Raw genomic sequence first — 24,901 nt, forward strand, 5'->3', positions numbered from 1 at the left:
GTAGAATTTATTTTATTTTCGTCTTGCAGTTTAATTTTTATTATTTATTTTCATATTTTATTTTAAAGTACCTAATAAAATCTACTTTTTAGTACGAGCCTGTATTTCACAATCGCGCGAAACTTGTGTGGAGCTACTGTTATCTCTTAATATCATAAACGTTTTTATTAGTTAAAAATAAATTAAAGTACATATTAAAATGGATGAAGTAAAATCTAGCACTTCTTTGGATCCTAAATCCAAGTCAGGAGAATCTGGAAAGTCGGGGGGAGCTGGAAAATCGACTTCCTATGAGATGCCTTGGTAAGTGACTTAGCCTTCGCCCTTGGTCCCATTAGCTATAAAATTTGTTGGTAGAAATTCTAGAATTATTTGGGTCCAGGCCCAGGGGCCTGGGGCCTGTTGCATGAAAGGGTCTTTCGTAGAACCATTCTACGTAAGAACGAGATATCGCTCAACTGTTTCACAAAGCCGATTTGGGCGATACGAAGAATGGTCCTTGGAAAGACACCTCCAGACATGTCCTACGTAGGCATGATCTTCTTTGCACACCGCCCGCCACCGTCTGCATTGAGAGAAAATGCGTTTATGGCAAGCCACACTGACATATCACCTTTAAACATTTTTGGCGCCAAGTTATTATATGGGGGACTAGTTGTCATCAATTTTAGGTCGTCTGTTTGCACGGCAAGACGACCAAAAACAGATGTCATTTTAACTTCTCCGGGCATTATGTCCGGGGGTAATGTTGTAGGCCCAAATATTTTTATAAATATTTTTCCTTTTAAGTTTTATTCTCCGTCCTATCCCCACACCATTTCCATTAATTTTTTTTTTGAAATATCGAAATGGGTGGCACTATCTCTCTGACCCTCATGCTTTCTCATTATAGATAATTAAACAACATGAAAACAAATTTCTTTAAAATAAATTATGTAGGCCTAAGGTAAAAACGTGTTTATAACGTTTAGCAAAAAAAACACGATACAAAACTAAAATGTTAAACATGGTAAATCATTCATTTATTTTTATTTCATTTTCATTATAATTATTTTTTTTTGCTGAGATTAATTTTAATCAATAAAAATTAATTGTCGGATTTGGGCTAACTGGAGATGTGAAACAGTGAAACAAAACAAAAAATCTGCAGTAACAAAATAGCTCATTGAATTTAAGATACAGATTAGGCCTATAGCTTACGAATCCATCACAATTATTACAAATGAAGATAAGCTAGTTCATTAAAGAAAAGATTATGGAAAGTCCATACAAAGAGGCGCATTTTAAATCGTAGGGTAGGCCCTTTTCGGCCCCTATGCAATGTTAAAGCAATAATGTAGTCTCTATACTCCTCAACTTTGAAATGTTGAACATATATATTTTTTATATTCTTAAACCTTATATTCTTATATAAGCTTCCATAAATTAAGTGATCGACTTTAAAGATGACCAACGTTTATGATCATTGTAATATTTAGCATTATTTCTGTAAATAGTATTTTTTCCATTGCGGATTGCACACCGTTTTCTATGTTTTAATTGTTATTGCAAAGCACTACTTTATCCACTTGGACATGTTTGCATATTTTCCTTGTCTTCTGTTACTCATCATGCAACTGGTATGTTTATACCCTAAACACTCATATTTGTATTTCTTGCGTTATATCTGACAAATAAAATAAATAAATTAGATTTTTCACAGGCAGCCTCTCATATTTTCCATTTTAGTCTCATACAATCAGACACTGTTGATTTTGTTTACTCCATTCAAACCCTATTTTTACCTCAACAGATAACTTATTCACGCATAATTTGCAAAATCATCATTATATATATGTATTCAATAAAAAATCAGTATATTGAACTAATAAAATGTCGAAATTACTTAGTTAAATCAATTTTTATGTCGGACAAGGGTCTGTTTCGTTTAAATATCAATGAAAGGTGTCTCTAAAAGGACACTGTGTTCTAAATAAAGAAAATAATGAAAATTTCGATTTTATCCAGTTATGTTTGTGAATCTTGAAAGTTTTTTCTGTTTTTGCCTCATAAAGTACGCTCCATACATCAATTCTACAATCGGTAATAAATAAAACATTATTTGATCCCCTTTTATTGAAATATATGATTTTATGAAAAGCCGTCATTCCAAAATAAAAGGTTCAGGTGACGATGAAGACTAAATATTTTTCCGATACTATCGATATCAAACGATGTCACGGACTTGAAAGACAAAATAATTGCATTCGTGAAACGGAAAGCGCTGATTTGTCGCCAATCTTCCTATCTCGGAAGAATGGTCCTAGGACGTTCCTACGTATCGCTCATCTCGTCATGCAACATGCCCCTGTTTCACGAAGGCAATTTTGTCTTTCAAGTCCGCGACATCGTTTGATATCGATAGTATCGGAAAAATATTTAGTCTTCATCGTCACCTGAACCTTTTATTTCGGATTGATGACTTTTCATAAAATCATATATTTCAATAAAAGGGGATCAAATAATGTTTTATTTATTACTGATTGTAGAATTGATGTATGGAGCGTACTTTATGAGGTAAAAAGAGAAAAAACTTTCAAGATTCACAAACATAACTGGATAAAATCGAAATTTTCATTATTTCACTTATTTAGAACACGGTGTCCTTTTAGAGACACCTTTCATTGATATTTCTACGAAAGAGACCCTTGTCCGACATAAAAATTGATTTAACTAAGTAATTTCGACATTTTATTAGTTCAATATACTGATTTATTATAGAAAACATATATATAATGATGATTTTGCAAATTATGCGTTAATATGTTATCTGTTGAGGTAAAAATAGGGTTTGAATGGAGTAAACAAAATCAACAGTGTCTGATTGTATGAGACTAAAAAGGAAAATATGAGAGGCTGCATGTGAAAAATCTAATTTATTTATTTTATTTGTCAGATATAACGCAAGAAATACAAATGTGAGTGTTTAGAGTATAAACATACCTCAGTTGCATGATGAGTAACCGAAGACAAGGAAAATATGAAAATTGCTGCAAACATGTCCAAGTGGATAAAGTAGTGCTTTGCAATAACAATTAAAACATAGAAAAATGTGTGCAATCCGCAATGGAAAAAATACTATTTACAGAAATAATGCTAATATTACAATGATCATAAACGTTGGTAATCTTTAAAGTTGATCACTTAATTTATGGAAGCTTATATAAGAATAAGGTTTAAGAATATAAAAAATATATATGTTCAACATTTCAAAGTTGAGGAGTAGAGAATACATTATTGCTTTAACATTTTAGTAGGGGCCTAAAGGGGCCTACCCTAAAGTGAAAATGCGCCTCTTTGTATGGACTCATTTCCATAATCTTTTCTTTAATGAACTAGCTTATCTTCATTTGTAATGATTGTGATGGATTCGTAAGCTATAGGCCTAATCTGTATCTTAAATTCAATTAGGTATTTTGTTACTGCAGATTTTTTGTTTTGTTTCACTGTTTCAGTACATCTCAAGTTAAGCCCAAATCCGACAATTAATTTTCATTGATTAAAATTAATCTCAGCAAAAAAAAATGATCATAATGAAAATGAAATAAAAATAAATGAATGATTTACCATGTTAAACATTTTAGTTTTGTATCGTTTTTTTTTTTGCTGAACGTTATAAACACGTTTTTTTACCTTACATAATTTCTTTTAAAGAAATTTGTTTTCCTGTTGTTTAATTATCTGTAATGAGAAAGCATGAGGGGTCAGAGAGATAGTGCCGCCCATTTCGATATTTCAACAAAAAAAATAATGGAAATGGTGTGGGGATAGGACGGACCATAAAAGAAAACATATTAATTAAAAAAAAATATTGGGGCCTACATTACCCCCGGACATATAAAGCCTGGAGAAGTTAAAATGACATCTGTTTTTGGTCGTCTTGCCGTGCAAAAAGACGACCTGCAATTGATGACAACTAGCCCCCATATAAAAAATAACTTGGCGCCATCCCAGATAAAATGCATCAGTGTGCAACCCAAAAAATGTTTAAAGGTGATATGTCAGTGTGGCTTGCCGTAAACGCATTTTCTCTCAATGCCGACGGTGGCAGGCGGTGTGCAAAGAAGATCATGCCTACGTAGGACATGTCTGGAGGTGTCTTTCCAAGGACCATTCTTCGTATCGCCCAAATTGGCTTTGTGAAACAGTTGAGCGATATCTCGTTCTTACGTAGAATGGTTCTACGAAAGACCATTTCATGCAACAGGCCCCAGGGCACTCTAGGCGACACCCCTATTCAAACTCAAAGCAGTGTTAAAAAAGGCGGCGACTCCAAACGAGTACGTTTTGGCCTTGAATTTCCAGCCCATTCCTCTAAATTACGGCCTAAATTTAGGTCTAACTTATTTATTATATGTTATTGTTAATTTACCATGTTTACTAATTTTAATTATATTTATAATGTAAAATGGGTACTCACCGTTTTTTTCCAAATTTTGTGTTTTCATCCCCTCTTCTGGCCAACTCTTGCGACAGCTGTTGTCACCATAGGATCCTGTACATGCAAATCCAGGGCGAGTTGTCACATGACGCTCACGAGTCTCTAGGCTTTTTGGCCTTTATTCAAGGCGTTCTTTTTGTTAAATTTTATAATGACGCTTATAATATCGAAATCAATGTAGACGAGTCTGTGCAGGGGCATAACACTTAAACGGGTGTATATGAGGGGGCACAGCACATGTCACGTGTGGAAAATAAAAGTTATGTAATGTAAGTCCCGAGTGAGCAAAGCGAGCAAGAAAAAGAGTTATCATGATAATCTAACTTTGAGATAGATTTTGACAATGATCTTACATTTTTTTGTTTCCTCCGAGTACATTTTTGCGCCATGGTCCAAACCCTTGTTACCCCCGCGCTACATGTATGTTGGTAGCCCTGGGACCTCTGGATATTAATTAATCCAATTTAATTACAGATGGCAGATTTTATGTTATTATCTGAGTAGCCCCCCCCCCCAGGATTATTTGTTCTTTCTCACATGACTTTCCTTCCTTTTTAAATTTTCCTTTCGTTTTCCTTTTTTATGTTCTCATATACCTTTTCTTTTCACTTTTCCGTTTCTTCCTTTCTTTCTTTCTTTAATTTTTTCTTTCTTCCTTTTCTCTTATCCAGTTTTTTTTTTCGGTGAAATCCACTCGGGGGAGGGCCAGCCAGGCCCATGCCCCGCCTGTTTTCGCCTCTGAGATGTAAGCTATATTCATGATCTTAATCTTCAATTTTCCAAAGTAGGGTGGGTGCATTTTCTCAAGTAAAATTTGACAACCCCCCCAAAAAAGGTTATCACACAAAAAAATTGTCATTTTGTCCCGCATAAGATATTTGACAAGTAAAAAAAAGATGGTCACTAAAAATGAAAGACTGTCATTATGTCCGTGTAATATTTGGCAAGCCCCCCCCCCCCCCAAAAGTTAACATTAAAAAAAAAATGAAGGTCATTTCGTCCTGCGTGAAATTTTACAAGTAATAAAAAGATGGTCACTAAAATTGAAGTTCATTTTTTCCGTGTAATATTTGGCAAGCCCCCCCCCCCCCTCAAAAAAGGTTTTAACTAAAAACGATCAAAGGCCATTTTGTTTCTCTTAAAATTTGTCAAGTATAAAAAAAAATTGTCACTGAAAAATGAAGGTCATTTGTCCCACGTAAAGTAAAGTTTGGCAAGCCCCCCCCCCCCCCCAAAAAAAAATGTTTTAACTAATAATGATCGAAGATCATTTTTTCTTGCATAAAATTTGACAAAAAAAATTTGTCACTATTTGGCAAGCCCCCCCAAAAAAAGATAAAAAAGGTTTAACTAATAATGATCGAAGGTCATCTTGTCCCGCGTTATATTTGGCAAGCCCCCAACCACCCCCCCCCCATAAAAAAGTTTGTCACTAAAAATGATATATAGAAAGTCATATTGTTCAAAGTAAAATAGATTTGAGAAGCAAAAAAGAAAAGGCCAAAAAAGAGTAAAGAATATGAACAAAATAACCCCATAACAAATATTGCTGTGATTCTCATAACTAGGGAGGGGGGGGCACATAACTTTGTATGAACGACATATTTTTGTTTTACATCCAAAATATCGACTATGAATCTCAAAAGGTTGAACGGGCCAGAAATGCTCACCCACCCCCCCCCCCCCCCGGATCCGCCACTGATTCCAATCTATAATGACTTCTCTGCAATATACTAATGCTTTGAAATCAAGATAATGAAGATTGATATATTGTAATATAAATTGTGAACGTCTGACAAAAAGATAACCAACCGATCACCTGACCGATCAGCTGACTAGTACGCGAATCACATCGGAGTTGATCAGTCCTCACAGTGTTTGGAACGCTCACCAAGAATTCAAGAAAAAAGACTGAAAATGTAAGTTTAACCTCAATCCATTAAATTTCAAATGTCGTAGAAGTTTACTTATGATGTTTAGAACTAATTTATACCAAAATTGTTACCATCCAATTTGTATTAAGGCGTACATTTGCCAAAGTCCTTGGTTGCAAATAAAAACGGCAATGTCTTACCGGTTTTATCACTGATGTCGCCTATGAGGTCATACATGTAATGTTTGGACCTCATAGGTACTAGGAGTGGTCCAGGGCACTCATTCTATTAACAAGGTTATGATATATTATTCACGGCCGATTTCAAAACACCGCATGCGATCACGTTCGATCTGCGACTGATCGCATGCGATGTTTTGAAATAAGCCGTGAATAATATGTGTGAGGAAAAAGATACTGCCCCAAAATCACCAATTTTTAGGATAACCGGAGGATGGACATGGAGTGAAATACGGGTGTAGAGTAAGATATTAAGTCATTCATATCCCTCGTTATATTTTTTTTCTTTAATTTTTACGATAACCATGATTGCCATCCCACCTTTGTGACTCGGAATATCCGATCCAGTTCACTGTCCCGATGTTCGGGTAGGTGGAGCGTAGTGTAGCGGTAGTGAAGTGGAGTGGAGCCTGCACGAACATCGCCTGAGGTAGATATAACCGTAACACAAAGGTTTGCGATGAATAAAAAATATGAAAGAACCGAACTGATTGGTTTCCGGTCAGTATTTTTAAACAAAGTGCGCATGCAACGATGATCTTGATTCAATCAATTCAATCAACAACAAAAATCGACACCAAGTCCAAATTCTCAGCTCAGCGGAACCAAGTCCAATTAAGATCAAGACCAGTCCAGGTTGTCTGATTAGTCATGTTACGGAGCCCAGGCCAGGTTAACTCTCTTTTTTTTTTTCTTTTTTTTTTTTTTTTTAATAAAACAAGTCCACACATTGTTATTCATAATGCATATATCATTATCATTTATTTGATGTAGAACAATAAAACAGCATGTGGATAAAAAATGCCTTTGCCCTTGCTCAAGCCAAGGGTCATGAGGGTATAATAGTGCTGTGACGTGCCAGGATCAGGAATCGAACTCCTGGTCCTCAAATCTCCAATCCTTAGACCACTCAGCCATGACACCTTCACTTGAGTTGCCACAAGGGGTATGAATCGTTCGTAAAACGATATCAAAGATTGTTCGTTACAGATTTTTTGTCAAATGTTTGTAGATCTCTATGATTAAAATCTCTCCTGTGCTGTGTTCTTCCTCTGCTAAGATCAGAGTTCAATGGCACCACGGGAAATGCCGCAATTCATTGATGGCTCTTAATTGCAATCATGAAGAAATACTAATACGTTTTGGCCAGTTGTGTGGAGGTTGCATCACCCAAAATTAATCAGAAGGAGTTCCTTTAGTTTAAGTTTTGCTGTCACCTAAAATTGATTGACAAGGCAATTAATTGACTAGCCAATTAATGTTTAGGCAACATGCCTGTGAAAAGAGGGCCTTTTTTATGCCTTAGCTGGGTTGAAATTGGGCATGGTAATCATTATGGTAATTCTGGGTTTTAGTGTGGCCTAAAGTTTTGAAAAATATATAGATCTATATATAAGGGAGATAGGATTATGGTTAGGAGTGTAGGGTTGGGGTGCCTGTTGCAAAAGAAACTCTTTCCAAAAGAGAAATTTAAAAAGTATGGTAAACGGAAATTATTTACTTATGACCAGAAGCTTGTTTTTTCAAATATTGGAAGTAATAGCCAAATAACAAAGAAAGAAGAGAAGTAAACTTGGGAGTAGAAATGATAAAAAGGAAGGTGATCAGTATAACAAAAATGCACCTGCACTACAAGGAAAAGGATCCTTTATATAAAATAATAGTATGTGAAAAGTTCCACACATACACACACAACCAGTGTGTTTATCTTCATCATCTTGAAGCAGCACTTACTCTGGAAGAAGAAAAAGAAAGGGGGAAAACAGAAAGAAGCCAATAATTCATGCATGCTTCTGTGATTAAAAAATAATCAGTCAATGTTGTGAATCATATTGTTGATTTCATGTTACCTGTCATGGTGACAAATGGGGCAGCCATCTGCACTTATCACATAGTAAAAACTAAAACTTCACATGACTTTTGGGATTTCCAAGCCTTCATAGTTCTTGAAGATGATGGAACAATAGAGGTTCATGCTCTAAAGCTCTTTGAATTGTCCTGAAAAAGACTGTTGGTATGGAGGTATGAAGAGGTGATGAAGTGCTTAGTGGGAATTGAAAGGCTAGAAAGAAATAATGATAAAGTATAGGATTATGTTTACACCTTGACCTCTTATGAAAGTACATGTCGACTGATTCTATATGTAGGCCTTGAAGTATAACTTGTATGTTAATCAATTTCAAATTCAAATTGATTTATGTTTTACCCAAGTACCACATTTCTCTGTTAAAATTAACACCTCATGGTTTTTAAAATATAGTAAGATAAAGTTTTAAGGGCCCTCAAATGAGTTAGGAAGTTATTCCTGTTGATTGCCGGTCTTATTCAGTTTGATACACTGTTGATAGATTACACATATATTTTTCTTTCTTATCTTAATTCTTATCCTTATTTAGGGTTGAAAAATATCGTCCAACATCCCTCTCTGATGTTGTTGGAAATGAAGAGACTGTTTCTAGATTAGAAGTTTTTGCCAGAGAAGGGAACGTTCCAAATGTCATTATTGCTGTAAGTATTTGTGTCTTTTGAGATGGAATTAATTTACAATTGCCTTTTAATCAGCAGACATGGGACTGTATTCTAAATTCCAGTTTAAGTTTAAGGCTTAAGCTAATCTAAATCTGTGCTATTTTATGGAATACAAAATTGGAGAAAAAAAGTATTTACAAATGTATGTTTCCTATTAAATGGGTTCTATTTTCATGCTTCAACTGTGAACAAACACTTACTGTTTGAATAGTTGGAGTACCAAATTTACTGATGATTTAAACATTTATTGTTGGGATGTCTAGGAAATGTCTTGGGGGAGGGAGACTGATTCATTCCCTCTCCTGTCTTAGAACTTAATTCTAAACCATGATAAAAGACCACTCATTTAATTAGATTACAATAAGGGACATTCATAGAGCAAAGTTATCTTTTGCCTCATTGCTTGAAACTTGTAAATATAATATAAACAAATAGCATAATATACTAAGATTATTATCATCACTAAGTTGTTATTTCATGATTTGTCAAATATTTTCCTCCAATGTTCTTCTTCTGTGTTATAATTATAATAATAATGATCATTATAATAATAATGATCTTAATAATCATGATAAAAGTGATGCTGCTGATTATAATTATAATAATGTTACAGTGAAATGATGATATCAATATTCACATATCATGCACCCTTTAACATCTCTAGGTGCTTCCAAACTGGTTTTGATATTATTACCCTGGCTTTCACCTTGCAAGCCTTTTGCAATGCTCAAACATAATGTAAATGATGATGATGATGATGATGGTGATGATGATGATGATGATGGTGATGGTGATGGCGATGGTGATTGTGATTGATGATAATAATAATGATTATAATGAGAATTATATTGATACAAAAACAATCATATTATCAAGGTGATCATCATCACAATGAATAATTATTAATGGAGAACCATGTAAAATGTGTTATTTTATTTGTTTACTGATCAGGGACCTCCTGGGACCGGTAAGACTACCAGTATTTTGTGTTTAGCTAGGACTATGCTGGGATCATCATTCAAAGACGCTGTACTAGAAATGAATGCATCAAATGAAAGGTAAATATCTTCATTGGATAAACAATATTATCTCTATGGTTTAAATCTAGCTAGAGCATACAATACTATTTGTTTGTGATCCACTTATTGAAAGAAATTTAATAACATTTTGATATGAATTTTCCAATTTGTAAATTTTTAATAATGGATGTTTTGAATATTATGAATATTAAACTTAAACTTCCAGGCTATTGCTAGCCTCTCTGAAGTAATAAAAGCAAATTCATTTCCAAGTCAAAGTGGCTTCAAATTAACCTACAATTTGAATTCAAGAAAAGGTCAAATTATTTAGTCTTTACTTCGAGCACAAGGCTTGTAGTAAAGCAGATTTAAATAGTATTTCTAGTATTATTTCAAGCTTCAAGTAAGACAATTTTACTTGTTTGAATTTACATTTTTGATGCAAAATGTAATTTGAAAAGTATAAAACCACAGTCAGAACTTAGTATGCAGCAGGCTTTTATGAGCAAAATCTCTTCTTAACAAACTTTGTAATGAGAGAATTGCATTGCACGTAAACCAGCTCTTTATATAGATGAAAGCCTATTTTTAGGGGGAAAAGGAAAAGAATAAAGAAAATTAATGTTTTCATTTGTTAGTCATTAAATGAAGCAAGAAATTGATATAATTGTTTTAATTATTATTTCAAGTAAGATCAGTCTTCAGTTGTTTCATTTCATTATTCTTGTAGAGAATATTCTTAATGGTTTACAGAAATAAGGTGATAAATGAGATAGGTTGCTTTAGCGCTTGAGTTAATTGTTCATAGAAGTGTCATTACTTGAAATCACTTGACAGCTGATCGTAGAATATATTTTACTAATACTTACAATCAATCAATATTCTTTTAAACACATCTATAATATTCACTGATCATAATCCATATTTGCAATTACATGAAGCATATTGCAAAATAATAGCATCTTGCTGAATAAACATGGATTCAAATAAACTCAAATCTTTATCTTTCTTTTTGTCATTAAAGAGGAATTGATGTTGTGAGGAATAAGATCAAGATGTTTGCACAGAAGAAAGTCACATTACCCAAAGGAAGGCATAAGATCATCATACTAGATGAAGCAGACAGGTAAAAAAAACTCTCAAGATCTTAGCTCCATACATTGGCTGCTAACAACATTTTAAAGAAAATTAAGTCCTTTAATAATTTGCTGCTAGAGTTGTATGATTTTTGTTACCAAATGGGACAAAGTTTTAAAAATCAGGGCATGTTGTGAAGTAAACACTATATTCCATTATTACCCAAAGATATGTGTTTGTGTGTGACCATCAATATGTGATCATGTCATGGAGGTCTATGTCTGATAATAAATAGTGCTGTAATCATTATAATTCATATTGGGAAAGAATAAATACACTTCAGTTTTAAAGGTTGGCTATTAGCCATTAAACATTGAATATTGCAAACAATTACAAGTTTGAAGAGAAGGTTTTATTCTTTCTCAAACCCGATTCAAAATACTTTTTGTTTTTCTTAATAGTATGACAAGTGCAGCTCAGCAAGCTATGCGTAGAACAATGGAGATCTTCTCTAAGACAACACGATTTGCTCTTGCTTGTAATGCCTCAGATAAGATTATAGAACCAATTCAGTCAAGATGCGCAGTACTGAGGTATTCCCGACTTAGCGACTCACAAATATTAAAGGTGATTGCTGGTACTTCTATCTCCTCTTTAGTTTTATTAAATAATTAATATTGTTGGTTTATTGTCGGTTGTTTCACTTTATTTCCTGATATTATCAACAATGGAATGGAAATTCATTAAAATTTTTGCCTTGAACTTTTCATATCTTCCTTTCATTGTGTCTTTTTCTATAGTGAATAAAGAATGGTGTTAATGATGCAAATTTTATAAATGCTGATTATTCTTTGAGTATTGATAGTATTTGTCTGGTACAATGAATGATTTTTTTTAATTATTTTTTTTCCAAATCTGTTTCTCTGTTTCACGGTTTGCTTGTATGAATATGTAAATGAAATGAAGTGAAGTAGAATTTGATGGCTTATGATGTTGTATAAGTGATAGATGATCTGAATGATTTTGATCCTAATTAAAGATATTTCTTTTTTACAGCGATTACTAGAGATATGTGCAGCTGAGAATATTGATCATTCTGAGGATGGTTTAGAAGCTATTATCTACACAGCACAAGGTGATATGAGACAGGTATGGCAATGAAAGGATACCCATAGTATAAGCATTTAATCCAATCTGATCTTCATTCAGATATCTTGCCCTCATCCAATCAGATGCATGGATTTCAGTAGCTTTTAACAGACAAGGTTCTTAATGAAACACCCTCCCACGAATGACTTCGTTATTAAAAGATTACTGTCAATTTTGTTTTTGAAAGAGCATTGTAGATGAAAATTTAGTCCTCAGGAACAAAATTCTCTGGTTGGAATTCAAACATGAAGATGAAAAAAACCAGATATGTTGATTTTTTTAGAAATTGTTGGTATGTCATTTATGTAATTTACAAAAATATACTCAATAATAGCTACAAATCCTCTTATTTCAAACATGTTGCAATATATTAATTCATTGATATAGATATTTTGATTATAGAATCTATATTTTCTCATTCTCAGTATATTCGTATATTTTGCAATGTATAGGTAAAATGTCTATATTCACCAGAATTGTTATCTTTATTACTTACAGTTTTGCTACATTGTATAATGTAAAATTTCTTGCTGTGTATACCACTGCATACATTGCACCTTTTTATCTGTGGAATGTATACAATTGTACTATTGAAATCAAATGAAATGAAAGAGATCCTTATTCAATGGAAATTGAATTTCAGAATATTGTTCAACGTGATACCCATCTCATTTCACCAGAAATATCCATAACCGTAAATCAGCTAAGAGAGAGTGGGAAATTTGAAAATATTGATAAAGTAAGAAAATAAATATCTTTCATATGGATGCATTTTAGTCTGTACTTGCAAAAGTGGAGTAACTCCATAGAAACAGCTCTATCTGCATGTAATTCATTATCATTCATTATCTTATATATTTAGTAGTTAAAAAAAACTAATTGGATAATGTAGATCCAGCTTTCTTTTGAAAGGTTTATCATCCTCTCAACATTTGACAAATCTACCTTTTATGCTTCTTTTCTATATTTTATTTGTTATGAACAGGCTATCAACAATTTGCAGTCAACTTATGCTGGCTTTGGCTCAATCACTAGTGAAAATGTCTTCAAGGTATAAACAGCATTTGCTTGTCGTACTATTATTAAGCAATCATATTAAGGTAGCAACTTGTAAAATTTCTTAATTTACAAAACAATGGAGATATGTGTTTAAAGTGTATTGATTGTTCTATATTTTATTCCCTTACCAGGACATGAAAATAATGTCAGAATATTTTATTGTGAGAGAAACAACAATGTAATGTTGTAGACGGGCGGATTCAGGATTTTCCAGTGGGGGGGTACATTTTGCTGAGGAAAAATTTGACAAGCAAAAAAAAAAGAAAGTGACTGTTTTCAACCAAAAAATAAGGACATTTCTTCCACGAAAAAAATTGACAAGCCCCCCAAAAAGGGTCTTCACTTTCAAAAGGCAGGGGGGGGGGGGGGACACACTTCTGTTTTAACGGTATTTTTACTTTACAAATTTTAATTGTGCCTCTTAAAAGAGGGGGGGGGGGGCATGGGCCGGCTATCCCCCCCACCTGGATCTGCCCGTGGTTGTAGATCAGGACCCAGTGTTATAAAGAATAGTGATAAATTCAAATTAATCTAAAATTGCATATTTATAGGCTATTTCAGATTAATCACAATTTAAGTTTGGTTTAAAGCTATCACAACTGTAACATTTGTAGGCCATGATTTAATTGGTGTACAGTTAGATCTGGTGATATGTATGATAAATCTTAAGATCCAGGAAAAAAAGTTGCTTGATTCTTCTTCTGATGAGTACTCTTTGTCGAGTGTAGTTGTACTAGATTGTTGAGGTCCAATCACAAGAGCAGGCACATGATATTGAGTACAGTTGAAGAACTAATCTATACTTGATGTGGCATCTAATATAGGGAGCTATACTGGGATGACAGAGATAAAATTTAAAGTTAAATTGAAGTGCATTGCAATGTCTTCTATTCCGTCTGTAGGTATGTGATGAGCCTCACCCTCAACTAATCAAATCAATGTTAGATCACTGCATAGAAGGTGACATTGATAAAGCATATGAAATCATGCATCATATGTCTCACATGGGTTACTCTGCTGATGATATCATCACTAATGTCTTCAGATCATGTAAGACGCATCAGATGGCGGAATATATCAAATTAGAGTTCATTAAGGTAAGATGTGTATTAAAGTAATATTAACTTTGATAGGGAATGTAATAACAGGTGTTGGCTATCATCCAAAGTGGAATGAGATATATATAAGCTCCTATGGTCAAATGCCTAAAGCTGAGATCAAAGAATGTCTATTGAGGTAACTTTATTATAGTTATCAATTCTTTTCACAAATTTAAGGTCAGTGAATTATAAATCACTCATAAATGCTGAAGATAGCAGTAAACTGAATCATTGTGATGTTTGATTATACACTTTGGAATGTATTCCTGAAGAGGAATATCATAATGATGCTTTATATTGAGTGAAGCTTGCTTTATTTAATTTTATGCTATCCAGAGTTATCATAAATTGCTTTCTGATCTCTTAAATAATTGTATTTTGAGCAATCAGTGAATGTCAGTGTTTTTTTAACCAATTTAACTTTTGGATAATGGAAGAATATCATTTTTTTTTTCAATTCAATACATTAATGTGTTAATTTTCTCCTTAAAATGAAATTTGCCCCCCCCCCAAAAAAAAAAAGAAAATGATAAGTGAGAAATTTCATTTGAAGAATATTACTCATTTATGCATGGTCAAGATTCTTCACACCTGGTGACATACCGAAGTATAATAGACTTGTTTGTTACAGTCCTCTCATGAGTTCACACAGTGCATAGAAAAAATATCCCCCCTCTCTCACTCTCTCTCCTATCTTGCTTCTCAATTTCCCCTCTGCCTCTCTTTATCTTGATATGGTAAAATTTTCTTTCAATTTTTGTGTACCACATTTTAAACCTTCAAAGTTCATCTATTCACATCTTTTGATTGTGATGACATCTCTCCAAACGTGTATGATAAATATGTTTTTGCTACCCTTTTTACAGGAAATAGGAATGACACACATGAGGATTGCAGAGGGAGTGAACTCCATTCTTCAACTCTCTGGTCTCTTAGCAAGGCTGTGCCAGAAAACAGCCACCCCCTCTGAAAAAGCTTGATCTCATTCAGCACCAGTTACAGGAAAACAAGCTTCAAATAAAGTCATCAAAATAGACTTATGGAAGAAGATAAAGGACTGTTACACAAAACTTAAAGACACATAGGTTTCCCTTTTCATCCATTATAAAGAGAAACTTCTTGTATGAAATGGCCAAGTATTCGGAAATAAAACAAAAAGCAGAAGGAAAATGACTCAGAAATGACTTTAAAAAGGGGTGGTAGCTCATTATGAAATAAACTGTTCAAGCTCACTAAATGTATGAGGTGGTCATATAGTCATAAGGGCTATTCCATGGTTACTCACGTTACATTAGGAGACACCTTGACTCATACTTGGAGCTGTAACTCCATTATTATTGATAGGAACTAAACATCTCTTTATCACAACATAGTACGCAGTCTGACTATCCTTTGTATAAAAACAAAACTTGGGAAATCTCATTATGCTCCTGGCAAATCTTTGAAATGTGTCGGTTACTCATGTTACATGATTTGGACATGCATAAAATGAAAAGTGGACATAAGTGAAAAGTGTCCTCATGCAAGGCTTTTATGAAAGTTGATTATATCCATTTCCAAGAAGTATATTAGGGAGACAAATTTGTATATAATTCAAAAAATAAAGAACACATGGTTTTTACTATAGGTGCAGATAAAGTGGTTACTCACGTTACGGTTCAGATGGGCTATATGTACAAAGACACATTGAGCTCATGTCCACCAACCTATGGAATTGCCCATATCATTATGTCATTTGTCCGTATGATGAAAAATTATTTTGTACTATCTCTTTGAGAATCTAATTGGTCCACAGTTTTTGTTTGTAATCAGGTGACATAAAAAGTCTCCAGCCTCTTTTACTTCATATCCCAATGGCTTTACAGACAAACTGTTGATGAGTTGTGTTGCAGCCTATGTGAATGATGCAGTATGGTTACAACATGTCAAAGTTTAAAATGTAATGGACCATGTGAATCAAGAAATAATTTATTTTTTTAAATTTCTTTGACCGTTTCACAAATCTTGTTATAAAAAAAAGCTACTGTTATAACATGTTGAATGATGCTATATGATTGGCTGAGAACCATTTATCATTGACTTAAAGCATTTGGTTTATTGATAAGAAGTTTTCATGAATTGGGCCTTTGTTCCTGTAATGTATTACCGGTATGTTACATTGGTAAGTTTGAATTCTAAGCTTGATGTTGATGATAATAGTCATTATGACATCAATTTATTTTGATTCATTACAGCCTTCAAAACTTTTCAAGTAACATAGTCTATTTTATCCCTGGATTTTATCATAGTCTGTTGGAATACTTCATGTTCACATAAATTTGAATAGCTTAGCAAACCATTTAAATTAAAACAAAATGGTTGTTTATTGGTATTTCAGATTATACATATAACATTTAATGTGATTTCTGAGAATCCATTAAGTGTTGGACATTTCCAATGTGTCATTCCTGTCAAAATGAGTTTGCACTTGTGGTGTAGGTGTCAGAGAATGGTGCACTATGGGAAATTCATAATTCTGATAATGGTGCATTATGGGAAATTGATAACACCATGTATGTTGCATTTGAACCCTTTATTAAAGAGTGATGTATCAAATCTTCCAATCTATTCTTTATAATAGTATAATCCATGAATCTGTATTTCTGCTTCAGGCTAGGTTCTTCTAAAGATAATATGAAACAAATATTAACAAGTTTAGCTTTCTGCCCATTACAAGGAGTTTGTTTCATAAAGCTGTTCGGACGTTACGCATGACTATATGAAAGACTGGTGACCCAATCTAAATGATACGTCACTTTGTAGTTGACTTAGCACCTGAGAACATGTTCCAGTTGTACTAGAGTGAAGGGCTTTATCAAACACCGCCCAGTTAATGTATCAGGGTTTAGAATAAATATATGTGTGGGAATACTATAATGAAATGCCAAATTGTATTGAGTTCATAGCATGTCACTATGGCCCGTATTCTGAAGTCGGGTTTAACTTAAACTCAGGTTTAAAGTTGTGGTTTAAGTATGGATAGCCAATTGTTACATAAATCACTAACAGTAGAGATATCATATTTCAGTTCATTTGGCTCTCAAATCACTGATAATTGTCTAGGAAGTATAAATAGATGATTGTCTTCACCATTGATTAATCGGGGGAAAGAGCACAGTAAACATACAACTTAATAAAAACTTTGACACTTTTGGCTTCCCATGATTTTAGCACAGAGTTAAACCATGGTCTGACTAAGTTAACCCCGACTTCAGAATACGGGCCTATGATTATTATTAATAATATGGACATTTGTAATGTGCCAGTATCCATCATGAAAAGATGCTCATGGCACAGTAAAGAAAAGAAGTATAAACTTAAGAGAGGGAAGAATTATATTTACTTAAATCTGTCATGAATAACCAGGTTTTAGAGCATTTTTTGAAGGTGGTAGGACAAAAAAAAATATATTGCGGATGCCCAGCATATTGAATTGATCATCCCCCCTGAATTTTTAGATTTATCTTTGCTTTTGTCTGTATGCAGTTTTGAAATCTTAAAGCTTTGAAGTTCACCTCAATTTCTACCCTCCTCAAAATGATAGAAATCTGTCTACGTAAGGAATGAATAAGGGCACAAATTTCGGACATATATTTTGAAAAATTCAATATAATCTTTATCATTATTCCATTTACTGACAGACTCACATGTAATGTAAATTTGTTTAATCCTAAATGCACAGATGTCTACTATTAGGAGCATATTGTTTTCTAAAACTTGTCAATCTGTTTCAAAAGAATACTATGTTTTAAAGACAGCATGTGTAAGAGCTGGCTAAATAATGTACCATATTACAAAGATGTTTAATATGTAAACACATCAAAACTGTACATTGTTTGTATTGTATTTTGTAAATAAATGCTTATACAAGAAGCATATCTATTTTTATCTCAATCAGGCATTGATTTTGTATTATCTCCTATCCCCTTTCATTTTAGTATGACTTCCTCTGTCTTACATCTTGCCTCTCCTTAGGCTACCACCCCCCCCCCCCCCCTCTTCATAGCCATTCATTACCCTGTGTTCCTATCTTCCTCATAAGTTAAACACACTTACAAGATCTATAGGTTTCCTTGTACTGACCCTTTTAACAGTATAAATCCTTTATAATGCAGCACTTGTCAATCCAAATGGTAACAGAAAACCCACCAAGATAATACAAATGCAAATCTTCTTTTAAACTCATTTGCTATTTTCATATTTTTATTAACAGAAAATTTAATACACATTTAATCCTCTTATATGAATCTTACATTTACATACAGGTGAAAAAAAACTTGTACATTGAAACAAAAATAAATGTACACTGCTAAATCTGTCTTTGATTCCAAAATGAAACCATTATATATATCAAATCAATATTTATGCATTTTATGCATAAAAGTTGAAATATTAAGCTTTTTAATTTTTCTAAATTGCTAATAACCCCAGGAATAAGAGAAGAGCATTTTCAAATGTTTCAAATTTTAATTCTCTAAACTTTTAAGAGTGCACTTGCCAAAAGAAAATGAAAACAGAGCTATTAATTTTATAGATAAGCATACATAACACCAAGCATAGAAAAAAAACTTATTGTTATCAAAGACAGTCATTTGAGTCCTGTTAAGATAGATAGTACATATAAACTGCTTTTTTTAATGATGACCTTTTTCCACCATCATGTTATCAAATCTTAACTTTGTTACATCAATTTTTGGCAGATATTTTTTTAATGCAGTATATTTTAAATTTTAACAAAGATTAAATCCTCTTTTCTATGACACTGTCAACAAGATGAAAAAAATACTTTTCCAAATGATTTTTTTCATGTTAAGCTACATTTGAAACAACAGTTAAACCAGAGATATTGCAACAAAAATATTCTTAAATCTTACAAATAGCTCACTATATTCAACACATTACAAAATGAAATTTTGATATCATCTGATAGGTGACAGAGCAGTTTAAGTTACCAAAATACTTAAACAAATTATATATAATAAAACAAATAGATCACAAAATATGAGAAAATGAATTTCTTGATGAAGTGAAGACTGGAAAACAAAATGAATTTTGATTAATACTCAAAAGGATTTTTTTTAAAGATTCAAAATATAAACATAAAGATAAATTAATTTGAACAAAGAATACAGTGTTGAAGACGAGATAACTTGCAAATTGAGACTAAAAATAACACTTTAAGGACAAGTCCATCCCAACAAAAATTTAATTTGAATAAAAAAAGAAAAATCCAACAAGCAGAACACTGAAAACTTCATTAAAATCGGATGTAAAATAAGAAAGTTATATTTTAAAGTTTCACTTAATTTCACAAAACAGTTATATGCACATCCTGGTCGGTATGCAAATGAGACTGATGCCATCCACTCACTATTTCTTTTGTATTTTCTTATATGAAATATTCTAACTTTCTCCTCATTGTCAATGAAGCAACAATTAATTCCTCCCTGAACATGTGAAGTTAGCATTGTTTAATACTCAATGGTTCAGTCAAGTTGGTCCTTATTGTCAAATTTGTAAAAAATGAAATATTGAATAATTCAAACAACAAAAAGAAACAGTGAGTGAAGAATATCATTGAAGGTGTCTCATTTGCATGTCACAAAATTGTGCACATCACTGTTTTGTGAACAATAAGCAAAACTTTAAAATGTCATGACTTTCTTATTTTATATCCGATTTTGATGAAATGCTAGTTTGATTTTTTCTCTATTTATCTAAATGAACATTTCTCTGAGGTGGACTTGACCGTTAAGAAAGGAAAACATATCCTTAAAAAATAGGGTTTAAGAATCAACATGATGGGTGATTCAAATTGGATACTCCTAAGAACTTATTATGGCACTTTTCATTACCAGTTTCACATGCGTTTCTATTGAAATATTTCATATACCCTAGTGCAAAATATGTGTACTATTTGTGGTATGCAATTTAATTTCTATTATACTCTCAACAGGCAACAAAATCATTAAGAGGACAGAAGTGTGATTTTTTAAACCTGGATTACAAAAAGAAAATGTTATTATTTAGCAATCTTTGACTAATTCATAATTGAATGGAGTTTTTAGGCATATATTACAAAGCTCAATAATATGCTGACAAATTCTATTAGAATGATTTGACCAAAATTAAATGAATAAAATAAGGAGAATGGATCCTTTATACTACTATCTTTCCATTTAAGATTAATTTACTCTGGCTGAAAACAAGTTAAAGGTTTCAGACAATTGGAAATGATAAGACACAGCTAATTCACACACAGACCATTAATACATGAATCTTAGATAATACCATATGTTGGAATTGATGATATCAGAGTAGAATAGATAAATCACTCCAGTAATAATAAATCAATTACAAGTTAACAAGCAAATGCTACTTTCTTGTTGTTACTTAACAAACCTTTGCCTAGTCCATACAGAAATAAATTGTTGTATCTGTAGGTTGAGATATACATTGATAATAAAAATTTAAAAAAATTCTTGTTCAAATTGTCACATAAACCTGTCCCATACTCTAACCTATTTTGGAGGTATTGTGGCCCCGATTTGATCCTGGCCACATTGAAACTGGACAAACAACAGCAAGTATTACAGAAAAAAAAATAAAAAATTATTCTTCTAATATTATGATTTATGCATGAGAGAAAAAAATACCTAGTTTCACTTGAAACAATTTTTGCCACATTGCATCTTTATTACCTTACTAAAAGGTTTTAATTATGAAATATTGTGAGTCTACATAATGTATTTCAGTAGTGAAGTGGCAGTTTGGTTTAACTTACTGATAATAAATGTAAGAATGCCTGTTAGTTAGAAACCAGAGGACTGATGGCTTAAGATCCTCTCCAAAGGATGTGACAATGAGAGCATTAACACATCTACCTGGTTTAAACTCTGGTCAGCAGATTACTAAACCACTCCTCTTTTTCATATACTATTCAATTACATTAACATCTTAGCATTTAAAATAGCAAAAGTAGTAATGCGAATGGAGTGTGTGTTCAATGTATAAATATTGTGGTGTGTTTACTAAATATCTTTAATCAGAGAAATTGCAATCATCAAATCTATGTACATTGTCCTGCCTCTTGAAAGCTGAATAATAAACCAATTTGCTATGCATTGCTTTGCTTTGCTCACAGCTGCAAATGAAATAATACCATTTATATATGTAACATATCTACATCCACATGATACAAGCTTTGTTGAGTGATAAAGTCAATATTTTGAAGGATATTATATGATATTACTTTCTGTAGAATTCACTTTTAGCATAAACCCATACAAGCTTTTACTGGTGCAAATGAAAAAAAGGACTGGATATCAAAGCATGCTCAAGTTAATGCAAAATGCTCAGACATTTACCACCCAGGCTTTTAAACATACAACACACGTTTTAGTAAAATATATACTTAGGACACATCCTTTATGAATATATTCAAGTTTCTTGAGCAGATTGAACCATTTTGCACATGAATATATCAAGATTACATAGACATCCATTTTTAAGATAATCAGTCTTCACAACGCATTAACATTACCATAGTTATATTATGTTTATTATATTTACTCTTAATTATATGATTTTTCTTAAACAACTATTTACTGACAATACAAGTTTTGTACCCTATATGCTATATCCTTGAAACAATAAGATTTTCTGCTCAAACGTACATTTAGTAATAGAATATTTCAGATCTCAATATATCTTAATGATGGTAAAGGGGAGCATTTTCTGGGCATTAAATCAATTATTTACTTTTCATAGAATCACAAGATAGTCAATGAAAATTTCAAAAGAGAAAATCAGGTAGTAGGATTACAAAATTTCCTTAACTTATTTGATCAAGCTTTTAAGATCACAATTTTTTTTTTTAACTTCTATTCTCATTAATTGTATCTTTACCAAAATACATAGCATTTTCTGCACTACTTTTCCATATGAGAATAAATTCTTTAAAATGTAGATTATTGATGCTGCATTACCAATTTGATATTTTCTTCTGCACTAAGTTCCTCATCAAATGATTGATGAGCATTAATATAATGCCATCAACCTACAGAAAGGCACTTTATATTTACACCACTGCAGCTTCATTTTTGTTTCTCAACTGCCAACCAACAAAATGCTTGATGTTTCTTTAGTCTTTGGCAAAACCAGAATTGCTTATGATTGTAAGACTGACTTCTCTATGTCACATTACACTGATAATCCATGTATATATTGTATTCTAAGTTCAATGTTTTAAAGGGATATATTAGCTTCCTCTGTTGAATGACAGAAGCAGCAAATCAGAGATTATGTGTTGAAGACATAATAAAGTTTATCTTGAATTGGGTATCTTCATGATGATCTTTCATACCAATCTTTACCAGCTGTACATGTAATGGCTTTTCTTTTCACTTTCATTTAACGTGCTATGAAACTGATTTTATATAAGCATTCTCTCATTAAGAAATGAATGCTTACAAGAGCAAAATAGATATCATTTTATATATTAATTTTGGGAATATTTACAAACACTTAATTCTTTAGAAGATTTAAGTGTGGGGATAAATGGAGAGTACACAAATGTTGCTCATACAACCTCACTTGAACTTGAAATACCTTTAGACATTTACATTCATAACTTAGATTTACATGTTATATAGTAGGACATTTCAGCTGAAATGAAGGACATACCGACAAAGGCGACAAGGTAACTACATGTATCAATGTCCAAGTCCATCCCAATGAAAAATTGATATGAAGAAGTAGAAGAAATTCAAACGAGAATAATGCTGAAAGTTTCATCAGAATCAGATTGTGTGTGTATGTAATTGATTTTTTTCAGAAGTGTATCGATCAGATATGATTATTTATATCTGGGACCGACCTTTCACGTCACCATCCAAAAGACGTGACCAGGGCTTGAACCTCTGCATCATTTTGTAACTTCCCCCAAATTGCTGGGATTACAGGAGTATGCCAAAATGCACATCAAAATCAGATTTTTTCCAATTAAAATATCACTTTATTTCCCAAACAGTTATGTGCACAATACTAGGGATACACATATAAGGGAATCAATAATATCACACATTCATCATTTCATTTATATTTTAAACAGAATATTTCAAATTATAGCTGTTGTTATTTTCAAACCATGGTTTATCTCCACCTTTAAAATGTGAGATCGCCAACATTGTAACTCAATGCAATTCAATCAAGAACTTCTTCAAATCTAAAAGAAAATAAAATATGTGATGTTCCATACAGTAAAATACAAGGAAATAAAAAGAGTTTTATATTATCAGCTCTCTTATTTTTCATGTTGTACACATAAATTGAGGGAAACTGTCATAACTTTTATTAATTAACATCTGATTTTGATAAAATTTTCTTATTACTATGATTATTTGAATTGTCTCTATTCATATGAATAAACTTTTTGTTAGGGTGGACTTGACATTGAACTATAAAATGTCATAACTTATTATTTAACATCCGATTTCGATGAATTTTTTTATCCTACAAAGAATAGTGGTAATTGATCTAATTAATCTCAGCAATCAATAGTCAGTGATACCTTCATCTGACATGCACAATTTCTTTTGAAATGTTCTCTTGATATGAAGGACACTCAAATATTGCAAAGCAGATAACTTCTACATGAAGAATTGTAATGTAAATGACTTTCCACAGTAAAGATTGATTGGATCAACTGCTACTCTTTGTGAAAAGAGGGCTCAAGAGGTGTTCATGAGACTGTGAGCAAATAACTAGTCATACTAAATGGTATCCTTCTTGTGATGGTGAGTCACTCATCGAAATAGAGATTTCCACACCATATCATTCCATTTTAAATGGTCACTGGTGTGAAGAAGGTCTTGACAGATGCTATCACCTATACTTCATTGTCAAGTCAATATCCATTATAATATACCACACTTAAAATTGGACTAATAGGACGAGTAGGGCATGGGTAAGATACAATTTTAGAGACAAATCTTAGGTAAAACCCTATTATGTCCTTTGAAATGCACTTGTAATATACAAGTGTTATAATTCTATTCTATCTTTGATATACATCTGAATAGCATATTGCATCCTAGGTTAAAAGCAAACACTCCTGACTACCTAGAGTAATCAACCATCACGGACTGTACCCATCTGTCTGCTGCCCTCCAGTGCATGTTCATGTCTATGAAGGGCATCAACCTCAAGGCGTTGATGACATGGTTGGCAGACCCTCTGTGGTTGGTAGAGCTGCTCTCGAGGGATGGCTATGAAGAAGTTACTACAGGATGCACAGAAGATCTGACCACAATTCCTGTAAGGAAGAAAATACATT

The 24,901-nt window shown here is 32.7% G+C and overlaps 2 protein-coding genes across 4 annotated transcripts in view; one reads left to right on the plus strand and one right to left on the minus strand.

Moving 5' to 3' along the window:
- The first annotated feature begins 83 nt into the window (after nt 1-83).
- On the plus strand, nt 84-18,443 carry LOC129255027 (replication factor C subunit 2-like). Of its 2 annotated transcripts, XR_010295183.1 has the most exons (10): nt 88-303; nt 8,990-9,101; nt 10,074-10,180; nt 11,166-11,267; nt 11,680-11,845; nt 12,275-12,367; nt 13,353-13,418; nt 14,329-14,523; nt 15,393-16,832; nt 17,781-18,443. XR_010295183.1 is itself a non-coding variant. In XM_054893578.2 (9 exons), exons 1-9 carry the CDS (start codon nt 200-202, stop codon nt 15,504-15,506), a joined length of 1,059 nt encoding a protein of 352 aa, XP_054749553.2. In that variant the 5' UTR covers nt 84-199; the 3' UTR covers nt 15,507-18,443. The 2 variants fall into 2 exon arrangements, 1 of the variants encoding a protein (XP_054749553.2); XM_054893578.2 differs by having other exon boundaries at nt 84-303; nt 15,393-18,443.
- A 310-nt stretch (nt 18,444-18,753) lies between these two features.
- LOC129253695 (myotubularin-related protein 4-like) overlaps nt 18,754-24,901 on the minus strand; it is a 43,624-nt gene continuing 37,476 nt past the window's right edge. For both annotated transcript variants that reach the window (XM_064107015.1, XM_064107009.1), the window contains exon 16: nt 18,754-24,880. In XM_064107015.1, coding sequence (XP_063963085.1) covers nt 24,697-24,880 — 184 coding nt within the window. In that variant the 3' untranslated portion in view covers nt 18,754-24,696. The remainder of the gene's footprint in view (nt 24,881-24,901) is intronic.

This window comes from Lytechinus pictus, chromosome 2 (assembly GCF_037042905.1).
Source record: "Lytechinus pictus isolate F3 Inbred chromosome 2, Lp3.0, whole genome shotgun sequence".
Taxonomy (NCBI): domain Eukaryota; kingdom Metazoa; phylum Echinodermata; class Echinoidea; order Temnopleuroida; family Toxopneustidae; genus Lytechinus; species Lytechinus pictus.

Excerpts from the sequence above, each read along its gene's own strand:
- LOC129255027 (XM_054893578.2), top strand. The coding sequence starts at position 200 with ATGGATGAAGTAAAATCTAGCACTTCTTTGGATCCTAAATCCAAGTCA. Across the intron at positions 9,102-10,073 it reads TTCCAAATGTCATTATTGCT|GGACCTCCTGGGACCGGTAA; the intron begins GTAAGTATTTGT and ends TTTACTGATCAG. Across the intron at positions 10,181-11,165 it reads ATGAATGCATCAAATGAAAG|AGGAATTGATGTTGTGAGGA; the intron begins GTAAATATCTTC and ends TTGTCATTAAAG.